The 12,279-nt window shown below is 39.6% G+C and overlaps 1 protein-coding gene across 2 annotated transcripts in view; it reads left to right on the top strand.

Moving 5' to 3' along the window:
* GANC (glucosidase alpha, neutral C) overlaps positions 1-12,279 on the top strand; it is a 46,186-nt gene that overhangs the window by 15,647 nt on the left and 18,260 nt on the right. For both annotated transcript variants that reach the window (XM_077322753.1, XM_077322754.1), the window contains exons 9-17: positions 90-267; positions 2,100-2,132; positions 2,283-2,433; positions 2,993-3,228; positions 5,205-5,331; positions 6,994-7,073; positions 8,209-8,352; positions 10,184-10,280; positions 11,850-11,951. In XM_077322753.1, the coding sequence (XP_077178868.1) occupies positions 90-267; positions 2,100-2,132; positions 2,283-2,433; positions 2,993-3,228; positions 5,205-5,331; positions 6,994-7,073; positions 8,209-8,352; positions 10,184-10,280; positions 11,850-11,951 (1,148 nt within the window). The remainder of the gene's footprint in view (positions 1-89; positions 268-2,099; positions 2,133-2,282; positions 2,434-2,992; positions 3,229-5,204; positions 5,332-6,993; positions 7,074-8,208; positions 8,353-10,183; positions 10,281-11,849; positions 11,952-12,279) is intronic.

Here is a 12,279-nt window from a genome sequence, read left to right as displayed (position 1 = left end):
CTGTCCTTTGCACTGCCCAAAACTATATACATCCAGAGTAAACAAAGTGTTCAATCTACACCAGTAACACTTCTGTCTATCTGTTTCAGTGATAACAATGTCTACCGGCTTTATAATTTGGATGTCTTTGGATACAAGATCCACAGCAAAATGGGCATTTATGGTTCTGTGCCATTGCTCTTGGCACACAAACAAGACAGAACCATTGGGGTCTTCTGGCTCAATTCTTCTGAAACTCTAGTGGAGATTGCTACCAAAGCTGCATCAGTGAGTATTGTATGGGAATCTTGGCCAGGTTGCTGCATGACAATGCTATTGTAGCTAGTAATGCTCTTTATGCACCTCTTGCTAATGATACAGAAGAGATGGTGAGCTGAACAGCCTCATCACTATAGGGGACTTCCGATCGGCTAGAGTAATTTGTCCATTTATGATGGATGCCTAATAAAATCCTCACTGTGGAAAGATTCAGGCAATGAAACAAGCATTATTCCACATATTTATTCTGCTTCCATACATTTCAGAGAAGTAGGTAACCCATTTCTGATTGCCTCACAGCATAGCTTAGAAGCTGCAGAAGCAAAGGTATTACAGTATTACAGTAACACTGGAATAGTAAGGTAACACTGGACCAGTAGAGTAACATTTGAATTCTCTTTGATGGCTACAATTACTGTTGTTTATTTTAAAATAATATACCCTACCTTTCTCTGAAGATTCACAATCGCATCAATATTAACATTCAACATTCAATATCAAGATTCAAAATCGCATCAATATCAACATTAAAATTGCATCCACATCTATAACACTCATATATTTATGAAACTTAAACTACCTGGGGTATATGCTGTAGCCGTGGTTTCACCTGCAGATACTTTACATATTTTTGATTGCGTTCTAAAGTACAGCCTTTTTGGAAAAGCATAGTTCAGTTTGCTAATTAAATGTGTTATATAATAATGTAATATAATAAACGGTAATGACTGGGGAAGGCACTGGCAAACCACCCCGTATTGAGTCTGCCATGAAAACGCTAGAGGGCGTCACCCCAAGGGTCAGACATGACTCGGTGCTTGCACAGGGGATACCTTTACCTTTAAACCTTATAATAATGTACCTGTTGAGCCTCAAGTAATTTATTAGGTTATTTAAAATATTTTTTTCAGATATGGAGTTGATTCAGATCTTATTAAAAATTATTATAGCAGCAAGCTGTAAATGAGCAGAACCCCTTCTGTTTTAGTTTATTAGTTTGGGAATATTGGCCTGGTGATGAAATTAACATTAAAAAAACCCCAAAGGAGTAATTTTCAATATATAAATAAATGTAATAAGTATTGAATAATACTTATGTTCTGGAATGAGAAAATAAATGGCAATGTCTATTTGTCTGTCATGAACTACTGTATCATTTTCTCATTTGAGAGTTGTTTAAGATTGTATTTTCTTTTTATGAATCCAGATACAAAAATACATACTACAAATATAGCACAACCTGAAGATTCACAATTTAGCCAATTTCAGCTGTCCACTAGAGCTGAAGTGCCTAAACTATTTTCTCTTTGTTACATTCGGTGCCTTGTTTTTTCTTCAAGGTCTGAAATCTCTCTGGCCACCATTTTGATTAGTGCCATGTTAAGAGCTGGTAACCAGAAGGGTATTGCTTCCCAGATTTCCAATGCCAAGTTCTTGATCAACAGTCAAATATTAAGAAGAAGGAGAAGAAGGAGGAGAAGGAGGAGAAGAAGGAGGAGAAGAAGGAGAAGAAGGAGAAGAAGAAGAAGAAGAAGAAGAGTTGGTTCTTATATGCCGCTTTTCCCTACCCGAAGGAGGCTCAAAGCGGCTTACAGACGCCTTCCCATTCCTCTCCCCAGAACAGACACCCTGTGGGGTGGGTGAGGCTGAGAGAGCGCTGATATCACTGCCCGGTCCAGCTCAGTTCTATGTCTTAACATAAATGTTATTTGAAGATACTGACTTGTGTTAATCCAGATAGTTTAGATATTGTATGATAGAATTGTTGTTTTAACCACACTTCACATTATTCTTATCAGTTTTGTGAGTTGTCTTAACATGGTTTGCCTTCTTTGTAATAGGAACATGGCAACTCAGCTGCATTTACCTCAGGTGTAAGTATGTCTTGTTTGTTAAACAGCAGACCCAGTGAATCGTTCGTGTTTCCTGTGCTTACTGTATAAAACCTTTTGTTTCTAGCATCTTCCTTTGGCATTATTCATTTTTGCCCCATCATTTTTCTAAGGTTTTGTTCTGTTTCAAAGGCTGACCTCTCTAGAACTCCAGAACTCACAAAACAAAGAGTGCTGCCTCAGACTGATGTGCGCTGGATGTCAGAAAGTGGAATTATTGATACTTTCATCCTAATGGGACCCTGTTCTTTTGATACTTTTAAGCAATATGCGGAACTGACAGGTACTGTTCACCAGTGGAAATGCATCATTCCTTATCTAATCACATACAACCCACACATATCTTCTGAAGGGGAAATGGCCAAAGAACCATTGGCTTTAGAAGAAGAGGTCCTGCATGTATACATGTAAGGGAAACTGTGAAATTAAAGAGCCATTGTTGTTACAGTCCAGCAATCTGAAAAAGGTTTTTTAGAAAATAGCAAGCCACAAAGGCAGTTTTAATGGCAAGTCTGACATCCTGCTCAGCCAGAAAGATGTTTGGGACAAGTGGGGAAAATATCTCCTATTTACAAAACTGCACTGGCAGCTTGAAACAACACAGTGATGTATAAACTCTGGCATCTGCTTTCTGGCTTCAAAAAGAGGAAATGGCGCTTTCATTTCAAAGCATCTCTTCCTCTTCACTTTTCATGCATTTGGTTTAGCACTAGAGCAATGACATTGCAACTTAGGTATTTGCACTATCAGACATCCACTAAGAGTAAAATGAAAGGTTGCATCACTGATTGCATAAGTTTGAGATTTGTTGAAATGGTTTAATGCTTCCTTTGTTTTGTTAGGCACTCAGTCCTTGCCTCCACTCTTCTCCCTTGGGTACCATCAGTGTCGCTGGAATTATGAAGATGAGAATGATGTTAAAAAGGTTGATGCAGGTTTTGATAAGCATAGCATCCCTTATGATGTTATATGGCTTGATATTGAGCACACTGATGGCAAACGGTACTTCACATGGGATAAAAAGAAGTTCTGCAATCCTGACAAGATGCAGAAGGAGCTTAAGAAGAAGAAGCGTAAGGTAAGCAGTGCAGGAATAGCAGGGAGAAAATCATAATGGAAGTCATGTGCAAGAGAGTCTGCTGAAATCCTCCATAGATTTATCTGCTTAGTTGTTTAAGACAATTCTTTACATGTGCTTAGCAAAAAAAGGCTTCTGTGTTCAAATAATACATATGGCAAAATAAAACATCCCAAACAATATTAAAGAAATCCAGTCACAATAAAATGTAGATGCTAAACACCCCAGTCTACAAACTTAATTATCAGAATGTTTTTGGGGATCACTTCTTTCAAAGTGTTCCCCATTTTAAAGTCATCAAGTACTTTATTAGCAAACACTGATTCTTTTTTATGACTGCAAAATTTCAGTTAGCAGGAATAAAGGTAAAGGTAAAGGTATCCCCTGTGCAAGCACCGAGTCATGTCTGACCCTTGGGGTGACGCCCTCCAGCGTTTTCATGGCAGACTCAATACGGGGTGGTTTGCCAGTGCCTTCCCCAGTCATCACCGTTTACCCCCCAGCAAGCTGGGTACTCATTTTACCGACCTCGGAAGGATGGAAGGCTGAGTCAACCTTGAGCCGGCTGCTGGGATTGAACTCCCAACCTCATGGGCAAAGCTTTCAGACGGCTGCCTTATCACTCTGCGCCACAAGAGGCTCTTTTAGCAGGAATATCGATGTCTAAAGTTGCTCCTTCACTTATAAGGATAATGTGATAAAATCTGAGAGATGTTAACCATGAGTAGTAGGACTTCACATTTTATAGAACACCAAATCCTCTTCACATTGGTCATTTCCTATTAAATGGTTACCCTTTCTATTCTATACAGCCTCTACCAAAACATTTTTGCAGAAGACCAGCTAGGTGGCACTGTTTTAATCTGTGGATTTGTTAAAGGCTATAGTACACCTAATACTTGGTTCATTTGACATGAAGGATCCGAATTACAATTTATAAACTATTTCTCCAGTGGTTGATTTGACTATTATAACCACTTTTTCTGTATATTGCTATCTCATTAAACTGCCTTGAGAACAGTTATTTTCGTATTAAGTGTTGTAACTTAAAAAAGAAAAAAAAAGAATTTAAAAATGTTTTAAAACTTACAAAAAATGTATTTCTTTTCATTGAGGTTATTTTAGTGTTTCCTTGCATGAACAGATAAGGAAAGTGTTGATACAGTAAAGCAAGAAAGCCAGTCAAAAAATCCAAAGGAGCAAAGTGTAAAGAAACCAAAAATGGCGGAGTTAGAGAGTTTTGCTTTAAGGATAAACGTAGATGTAGTGAGTAGGGATTGCAATGAAACTAAAAAGGGCAGTTTGAGGTGGCCCGCAAACTGAATCGCGAACCAAACAGGCCCCACCAAAACTGAAACAGTTCAGTTCCCCCTTTCTCCACAGCTTGTCACAGGGGTCTAAAGTAGTTGCCCTGTGAGGATCAGTTAAAACCCCTAGGTTGAGACTAGAAAAAAAGTGAATGAGGTGAGACATTATAGAGGTTTATAAAATCATGCATGGCATGGAGAAGGTGGACAGGGAGAAACTTTTCTACCTTTCCCATAATACTGGAACTCCCACTGAAGAGTGGGAGATTCCAGACAGACAAAGGGAAGTACTTCACACTACAAATAATTTGCAGAACCTGCTGCCACTGGATGTGGTCATGGCTACTAACTTGGAAGGCCTTAACAGTGTAGTGGACAAATTCATGGATGTGGGCTATCAGTAGCAATCATGATGGCTATCTGCTCCAGTGACAGAAGGTGGTATACAGTTGCTAGGAGTGCAGACAGGATGATGCTCTTTCAGTCTTCCTGTTCATGAGCTTCTTAGAGGTATCTGGTTGACCATTGTGTGAACATAATACTGGACTAGATGGGCCTTTGGTGTGATCCAGCATGGTTCTTCTTATGTCTGAATAGACTCAAAACTTTTCCTGCAGCATACTGAACAGTCAACACTAATGAGTATCCTATTGTCTCTTTTACTGGCAGCTGGTTGTCATTGTGGACCCCCATATCAAGGCTGACCCTCAGTATGCCGTATATGCGCAAGCCAAAGGAAAGGGATATTTTGTAAAAGATCGTACAGGCAAGGATTTTGAGGGCCTCTGTTGGCCAGGTAATAAGTCTCCTTTTTGTTTTTGCAAATTATATTGTAAAAAAGAATGTAGACATGGATTTTCTTCAGGCAAAACAGAGTACTGTCAGCCTCGTGTTTCTCAGCATTAATTCAACAAGTGTTGAAGGCTTGTATGGGTCACTTGAAGCCAATGAGCAATGTCTAGTTCCTATATCTACCTTACAATAAAATCTTAAACAGAGTTACACTCTTCTAAGTCCATCATAAACAGGTCTTTCAATGGGGCTTAGTTGCAGGAAAATGTTCTTGGGATTGCACGGGTAGAAGGGTATAGCTCTGCTCACAATAGCACTGTTATTTGCTGATAATGGCGAAGCAGGGACAGCCTTTTTTTTTCTCATTCAGTTTCAGTCTAACATTTATTAACCTACATCAACAAACATGGCATCATATAGCATTAGCCTTTGTACAGATGCAAAATTGCTTTGTGCAGAATTAAGGAAGATGTAATTATCCTCTTCTCAAGTCTCCAACCCTTCCAAGCAGGGGTTTAACAGTGCATGAAGATTATTAGGATAAAATATCCAGCTCTCCAAGGTACAAGAGTGAAAGTAGGAATTTATGCCCTAATTCTATGACATCAGTTGTAAAGAAGAACCGGGAGTAACTATCTGCCATCCAACCCTCCTCCTGGCATTCTTTATTTTATTTATAATTTCAGTCATATACCACCATTCTCAGAAATTCTGGCTCATGGCAGTTTATAATATATATGTAATAAAACAATAAAATCACACTTCATAAAAACATCAACCCAATAAAACATCCTGATATTACACAACTCTCAAGATGGTGGTAACAATAATACACCCTGACCTCTAATGCTGTTGAGTTAGATGTTGGAACAGCTGAGGATGGAAACACCTTGGAGTAGTTCCTGCCGGTCTAATACCTACACATGGCAACTAGGGGGGGGGGGGGAGGTTGCCAATTTCCCCAGTATTTATCAGCCTCAAACAAGAGCTCCATCTTGCAGGCCCTGTTATAGTTCAAATGTTGGTTTGAGTGTGTTTGAAAATATTCTAGGATTTTGTCTGAGTGAATTATCACCAGTTTTTGTACTTGTGCACAGTACAAAATGCCCATGAACCCTGTTGCTTTTGAAGGATGCTTACCTGTAAACAAAGTTAACCCTCAGATGCAGCAGCCCATTCATTTTCTGACTGCCATCCATGATTCTGTACCCAAATGTTCTTTGTACTTGATAGGGTTTGGGGCCATTTTATTCTCTGGTTTGCCTAAGTACGAAATGTAAAATGAGAATCATAGTTGCTACTAATATCAAAGGTATGGTAGGACCCATTCAAAGCAAAGAAATTTCATTGGGTTTGTCTAGAGAATGGGTTATAATTCATATTAGATAGTAATAAGATTACATAGGCCAAAATCAGCTGAGTTTTTGTTAATTTTATTCTTTTTAACATTTAAAACATTTAACATTCTGTGTTTCTCACAATGCAGTCCTTTACAGAGGTATTTTAGTCTAAGCCCATTACACTGAAGTAACTCAGTTTAGGATTGCATTGGCATTGCCTGAAGAAATGACAATAACAAAGGTACTCTATCATTCCATAGTTCTGTATTTGGATATTAAACGTGTAATTTTACCCCCCCCCCACACACACACACACACACCTGCAGGTCTTTCATCTTATCTGGATTTTACCAATCCTGATGTCCGAGAATGGTATGCTGATCAATTCGCCTTCAAAAATTATAAGGTTTGTGTCCTTCTTTTATAATCCTTGGTGGTGGAATCCTTAGAAATAAGATTTCAGAAGGTAGCCATTGTGGTTTGCAGAAGAACAGCTAGATTTGAGTCCTGGAGTACCTTAGAGACTCAGAAGATGTCTTAGGTATTAGTCAAAGCTTCCTTTATCATACATATGACTCTGGAAAGCTCATATTCCAGAAATCTCATTGGTATCTAAGGCACTACTGGACTTGTATCTAGCTATGAGAAATAAGGGAAAGAGACAGGGGAAAAGCAGTTTAAAAAACGAAGTTGTTTTAGTCACTGGAGTAATCCTAAATATGATAAAATGCGAAACAACTTTCATACAACATCTCTCCTCAGGATTATAATTTACCGGAGATGCAACTTGGGCTAAGGGTGATGTATTAGAGCAGCGGTCCCCAGTTTGGTGGGTGTCACCATGACAGCCCTAGATATATGACTGGCAGGTGCCCTCTTCCTCAGTACTAAAAACCTATCCTGCTTTTCCTCCACTTCACTGGAGTAGAAGGTGTTTCAGTCGAGTCTTTGTGACCATTAGAAGCAATCAATGTGAAGGTAATTCTCTATCTCCGGATACTCCAACAGTGAGCATTATGTTTCAGGGACAGGGATGTGGATGCCATCCCTGCAACCATCAGAATTGTGCTGCTTGAACTAGCCAAAGTTGTGAGAGTAAAATGGGAGACAGGTGATCCATCTACACTACTGTAAGCTCCTTGGGCCTTGACCTGGATGGCTCAGGCTAGTTCAGTCTCATCAGAACTCAGAAGCTAAACAGGGTTGAACATGGTTAGTACATGAATAGGAGACCACCCAAAAAGTCCAGAGTTGCTATACAGAGATAGCCAATGGAAAACTCACCTCTGTTCTTCTCTTGCCTTGAAAATTGTACAAGGGTCACCATAAATTGGCTGCAACAAGATAATACTTTTCACTTCCTAGCTTCTTGGACGAAGTGTGAAACAAAATTATGTTGGAGAGAAACAGATTTTTCTAATCTCTGTAGATATGCTTATTATATGCTTCTGAAGACTGCAGTCATAGAATCATAAAATCATAGAATCATAGTCCATTTATTTTAGTTGACTGAGACATGTAACTAGAATTTTGCTTTGCAGGATTCATCTGAGATTCTTTTTGTCTGGAATGACATGAATGAGCCTTCTGTTTTCAGAGGGGTAGAACTAACTATGCAGAAGGATGCTGTCCACCATGGTACATGGGAACATCGAGAGGTTCATAATCTGTATGGGTTTTACCAGGTATGGAAATTACGAATTAATAAATAAACCTTTATTCTTATAACCCTATTTAGCTCACAGTGGGTCACAACATGGTTAGAACAATTAGGTATAATCATAAACAATTTATCACTTAATATAACTCCCAATTAGTTAAATGGGATGAGAGGGATAGAGTTCATGGAGCAGTTCTTCCCTCAGTTTCCAGTAGCAAGGCTTGCATTTCTTGTTGGTCTGTCCAGGCCACTGGTTGAAGTTTTACAGGGCCCTGATCTCTTTTGGAAGAGCGTTCCACTGAAAAAGCCCTGGCCCTGGTTGAGGCCAATTTCATCTGCTTAGGACAGGGATCATAAGCAGATCTTGATCTGGATTCAGAGTCAGCCAGCTCTGCTTAAGCCAATCCACCAAGGTCTCCAGGCATCCAGCCAAACTGTTTGGAGGTGTCGACAGATGGCCATCCATTAACAGAAATAACTAGATGTCATTAGCATACTGATGACAGCCCAGCCCGAAATTCCAGAGGGGGTGCATGTTGAGTAGCACCCTGCAAGACTCCACAATTAAGGGCCCAATGATGGGAGACAGCTCCCCCCTCCCCCTCTCCTCCTGACACCTCTCACTGTTACCAACCTTGGAGAAAAACCGCAGCCATTTTAAGGCTGTGCCTCCAATCCCTAGGTGGTGGGTCAGGAGTTCATGGTCAACCGTGTTGAATGCTGTCATCAGATCTAACAGAAACAGCAGCCCCAACCTGCCTAGATCCAGTTTTCTCTGGAAATTGTCTTTCATGTCAACCAGAGCCATCTCCACTCCATGGCCAGGCTGCAAGCTGAACTGGAATGGGTCTGTCATTTCCTTCAAGAACCCCTGAAGCTGTCCTGCAACTGTCCATTCAGTCATCTTACCCAAGAACACTAAATGCAAAACTGGTCAATAATTGGCTAGGTCAGATGGATCCAGCCTTTGCTTTGTTCAGTAGTGGCCTAACCACTGCCTCTTTTAGTCTCTCTGGGAACATCCCTGAGTCTAGGGATAGATTGATAATATCCCAGAGAAGGAAGCAAATCTCCTCACCACCAGCTTTCACCAGCCAAGAGGGACACAGGTCAAGAGGACATCTAGTTGGCCAGATAGCTGCAAGGGCCTTGTTTAGTTGCCAAGGAAAGCATACTGAGGCGGTCCAAAATAGGCATGTATCAAGGGGCTGGCTTTGGGCAGGAGAGGAAAGGGTGTCAGGTGATCTCATCGATGGCTTCAGAAAGTCAACAATGCTGATCTACAAAAAAGTTCAACTTGGGTGCCATTTATTTTCTTTTATTTCATCTTGTTTTTAAACTTTGTAACGTAGTATTAAAATATCTAATTTTATGTCATAGCATTAATAAGGCATTAATAAGGTATATAGTTCAATGTTATTTTTGTTTCAAAACATTACCAAAAAACATCAATTTCCTCCCAAAATTTTCTATCTTCTGACATACCACATTTGTCACTTCAACCACTAATTATATAAAACTGTTGTTTATGGAGTTTAACCCAGGTGGAAGTTTGACACTTTTATATGACACAACAAATCCTTTGCCGTGAAAGACCTGCCTGAATCTGGCAGATCCTTGCCTCCAGGTTAAGTGGCTTTAAAATATGATTTTATTATGTATTTTTTAAATTTTTGAGCCACAAAGCAGGGGTATACATTTGATAATCAATAGTATGTTACGGAAAGGTCATCACGATCTTCTGTTCCACATATTGCTACTTTAAAGTGTTCCAGCCTGTTTTTCCAAATCCTACAGAGTTAGCTTTAGGAATAAGTTATTAGTTTCTTTGCTAATAATAGTTTTGTGTATTTCAGCAAATGGCAACTGCAGAAGGACTGGCCAGGCGCAGTGGAGGGCTGGAGAGGCCCTTTGTTCTCACACGCTCTTTCTTTGCTGGATCACAGAAGTATGGTGGGTATGGGGGAAGACTGTTTGCTTGATATGTCGCATGGTGACCTCTTAAAAAAAAAAAAAACGAACCGAAGATAGTGCCTTACCAACAGAAGAGGCAAAATGGTATTTGACAGATATTAAGGAATAATTATCTACAAATCTTGGTATCTCATTTGGGTAGGCATTTGCTTTGTGAATGTAGAAGAACTATATGGCATAGATATTTTTAGCAGGTTAAGGGAGACAAAATTTGCTGTTTTATCAAGGCCCAGCCTAGATTAGGATTAGGCTGTATTTTTAGAAGCCAGTCTCTTCTTTGGGCGAAAGGGTTTTGTTTACTCTTGTTCTCTGCTTCTCTCCTGGCCTGACTCCCTTCAGTCTGTGAAATGAGAGCTGTTGTCCTTGGCTGATTTGCCTTTGCCTTGAGAGTCCTAGCCCATCCCTCCAGTGCTTCTAGACCACCCTTGATCTAAGCAGCTCTCGCTGGAAGCTGCTGTTGCCCCCACAGCTCACCTTTGACTCACCTCACCTTTCCCCCACCCCATCCCACAAGTGTTGCTGACTTATTGAATAGACACTGGGGGTGACTCCTCATATCCCCTTGGAATTGGGTCCCTGATTCACCATTTGTAACTCATGTGATTGTAAAGTGATTTGAGAGTATATGGATAATACCAGAAGAAATCTGAGCAGACAAGGTTGACCAAGATTTCCAATAGTAAATGCAGTTTCAGGGCCCTACAGAGCTGCTTCTCTCCTACTAACACTAGCAATGTTTGAATAAATTAAGTAAAATAGTAAAAATAGCAGAATTTATAAAAAAAAATTTTTTTTGCAGATTTTAATTTTCTTTTGTATAGAAGATATATAGGTTTCTAACTACCCTAGCAGTAAGAGCTTCTCATGAAGAAAGAGATTGGTATATCTATGGTATTGCATATACAACAGAGAGAGAGAGAGAATTGAAGCGTGAAAATCTGTATTTCTCTTATAAATGAAAGTTTTCCATCAGAAGCCGATTAAAAGTAAGGTCATGTAAAATGTAAGACTGACGTGAATTTCCTAAACAAATAAGGTTGTAATCCTAAAGACATCTTCCTGGGAGTAGGCTTGATTGAGTAACATGGGACTTACATCTTAGTTGGCCTATTTAGATTGCTGTCTAAGTTTTCTAAGGTAAAGTAAAATGTTTCTTAGAAGCTCTATATTATCACTCTGCTAACTTGCATCCAATGCATATTAGTGACATTTGTTTGTTTCAGCATAGAGATTTTTAAAATGCAGCTGTCATACTCATCCCCTTGAGTCTAAAGCTGGAGGGTACATACTTTGTTTTCCTCACTAATCATGAGGAGTCAGCTTTTTCTGCTGCTATGAAACAAGTGAAGGCACTAGCAGATCACATCTGGTGCATAACCATTCCAGGGCATGATACAGTTTCTCATCATTATTACAGTTGAATGTAGCAAAACCAACCTGCGACTAGAACCAATTTGGGGAAACAGTGTCATCCTGAGCACATTTTCCCAGAAGTAACCCTCATTGCTCACATTTGTATATGACAATATGAGCCCTTTTCCCCCCCAGGTGCTGTATGGACTGGGGACAACAAAGCAGATTGGAGTTACTTGAAAATATCTATTCCAATGTTGCTTACAATCAGTATGGCAGGAATATCATTCTGTGGAGGTAAGAAAATGTACTGCTTTGATCTCTATCAAACAAGATAGTGGCCTTGTTTCACTAGTGTCTCTTAAAAGACTTCAGACTGCTTTTAATAGTACTAACTGTAATGGTCAGAGTGCCTGACTAGGGCATCCAGTTTCAAAACCTTGTTCTTTGTCTGTTGGCCCAACCTAACTCACAAGGCTGATATGAAGATGAAACTGAAGAAGGAAGAACCACAAATGTCGCTGTGAGTCCCTTGGAGGAAAAGCAGTTTCAAAATCTTTTAGATATACAGAAGTTTTATGGAGTGAAGTATAACTAGTCTTAAAACAGCATAGTGTAAATTATT

Source organism: Paroedura picta, chromosome 2, assembly GCF_049243985.1.
Source record: "Paroedura picta isolate Pp20150507F chromosome 2, Ppicta_v3.0, whole genome shotgun sequence".
NCBI classification, from domain to species: Eukaryota; Metazoa; Chordata; class Lepidosauria; order Squamata; family Gekkonidae; genus Paroedura; species Paroedura picta.
This window is presented reverse-complemented; position numbering and strand designations above follow the sequence as displayed.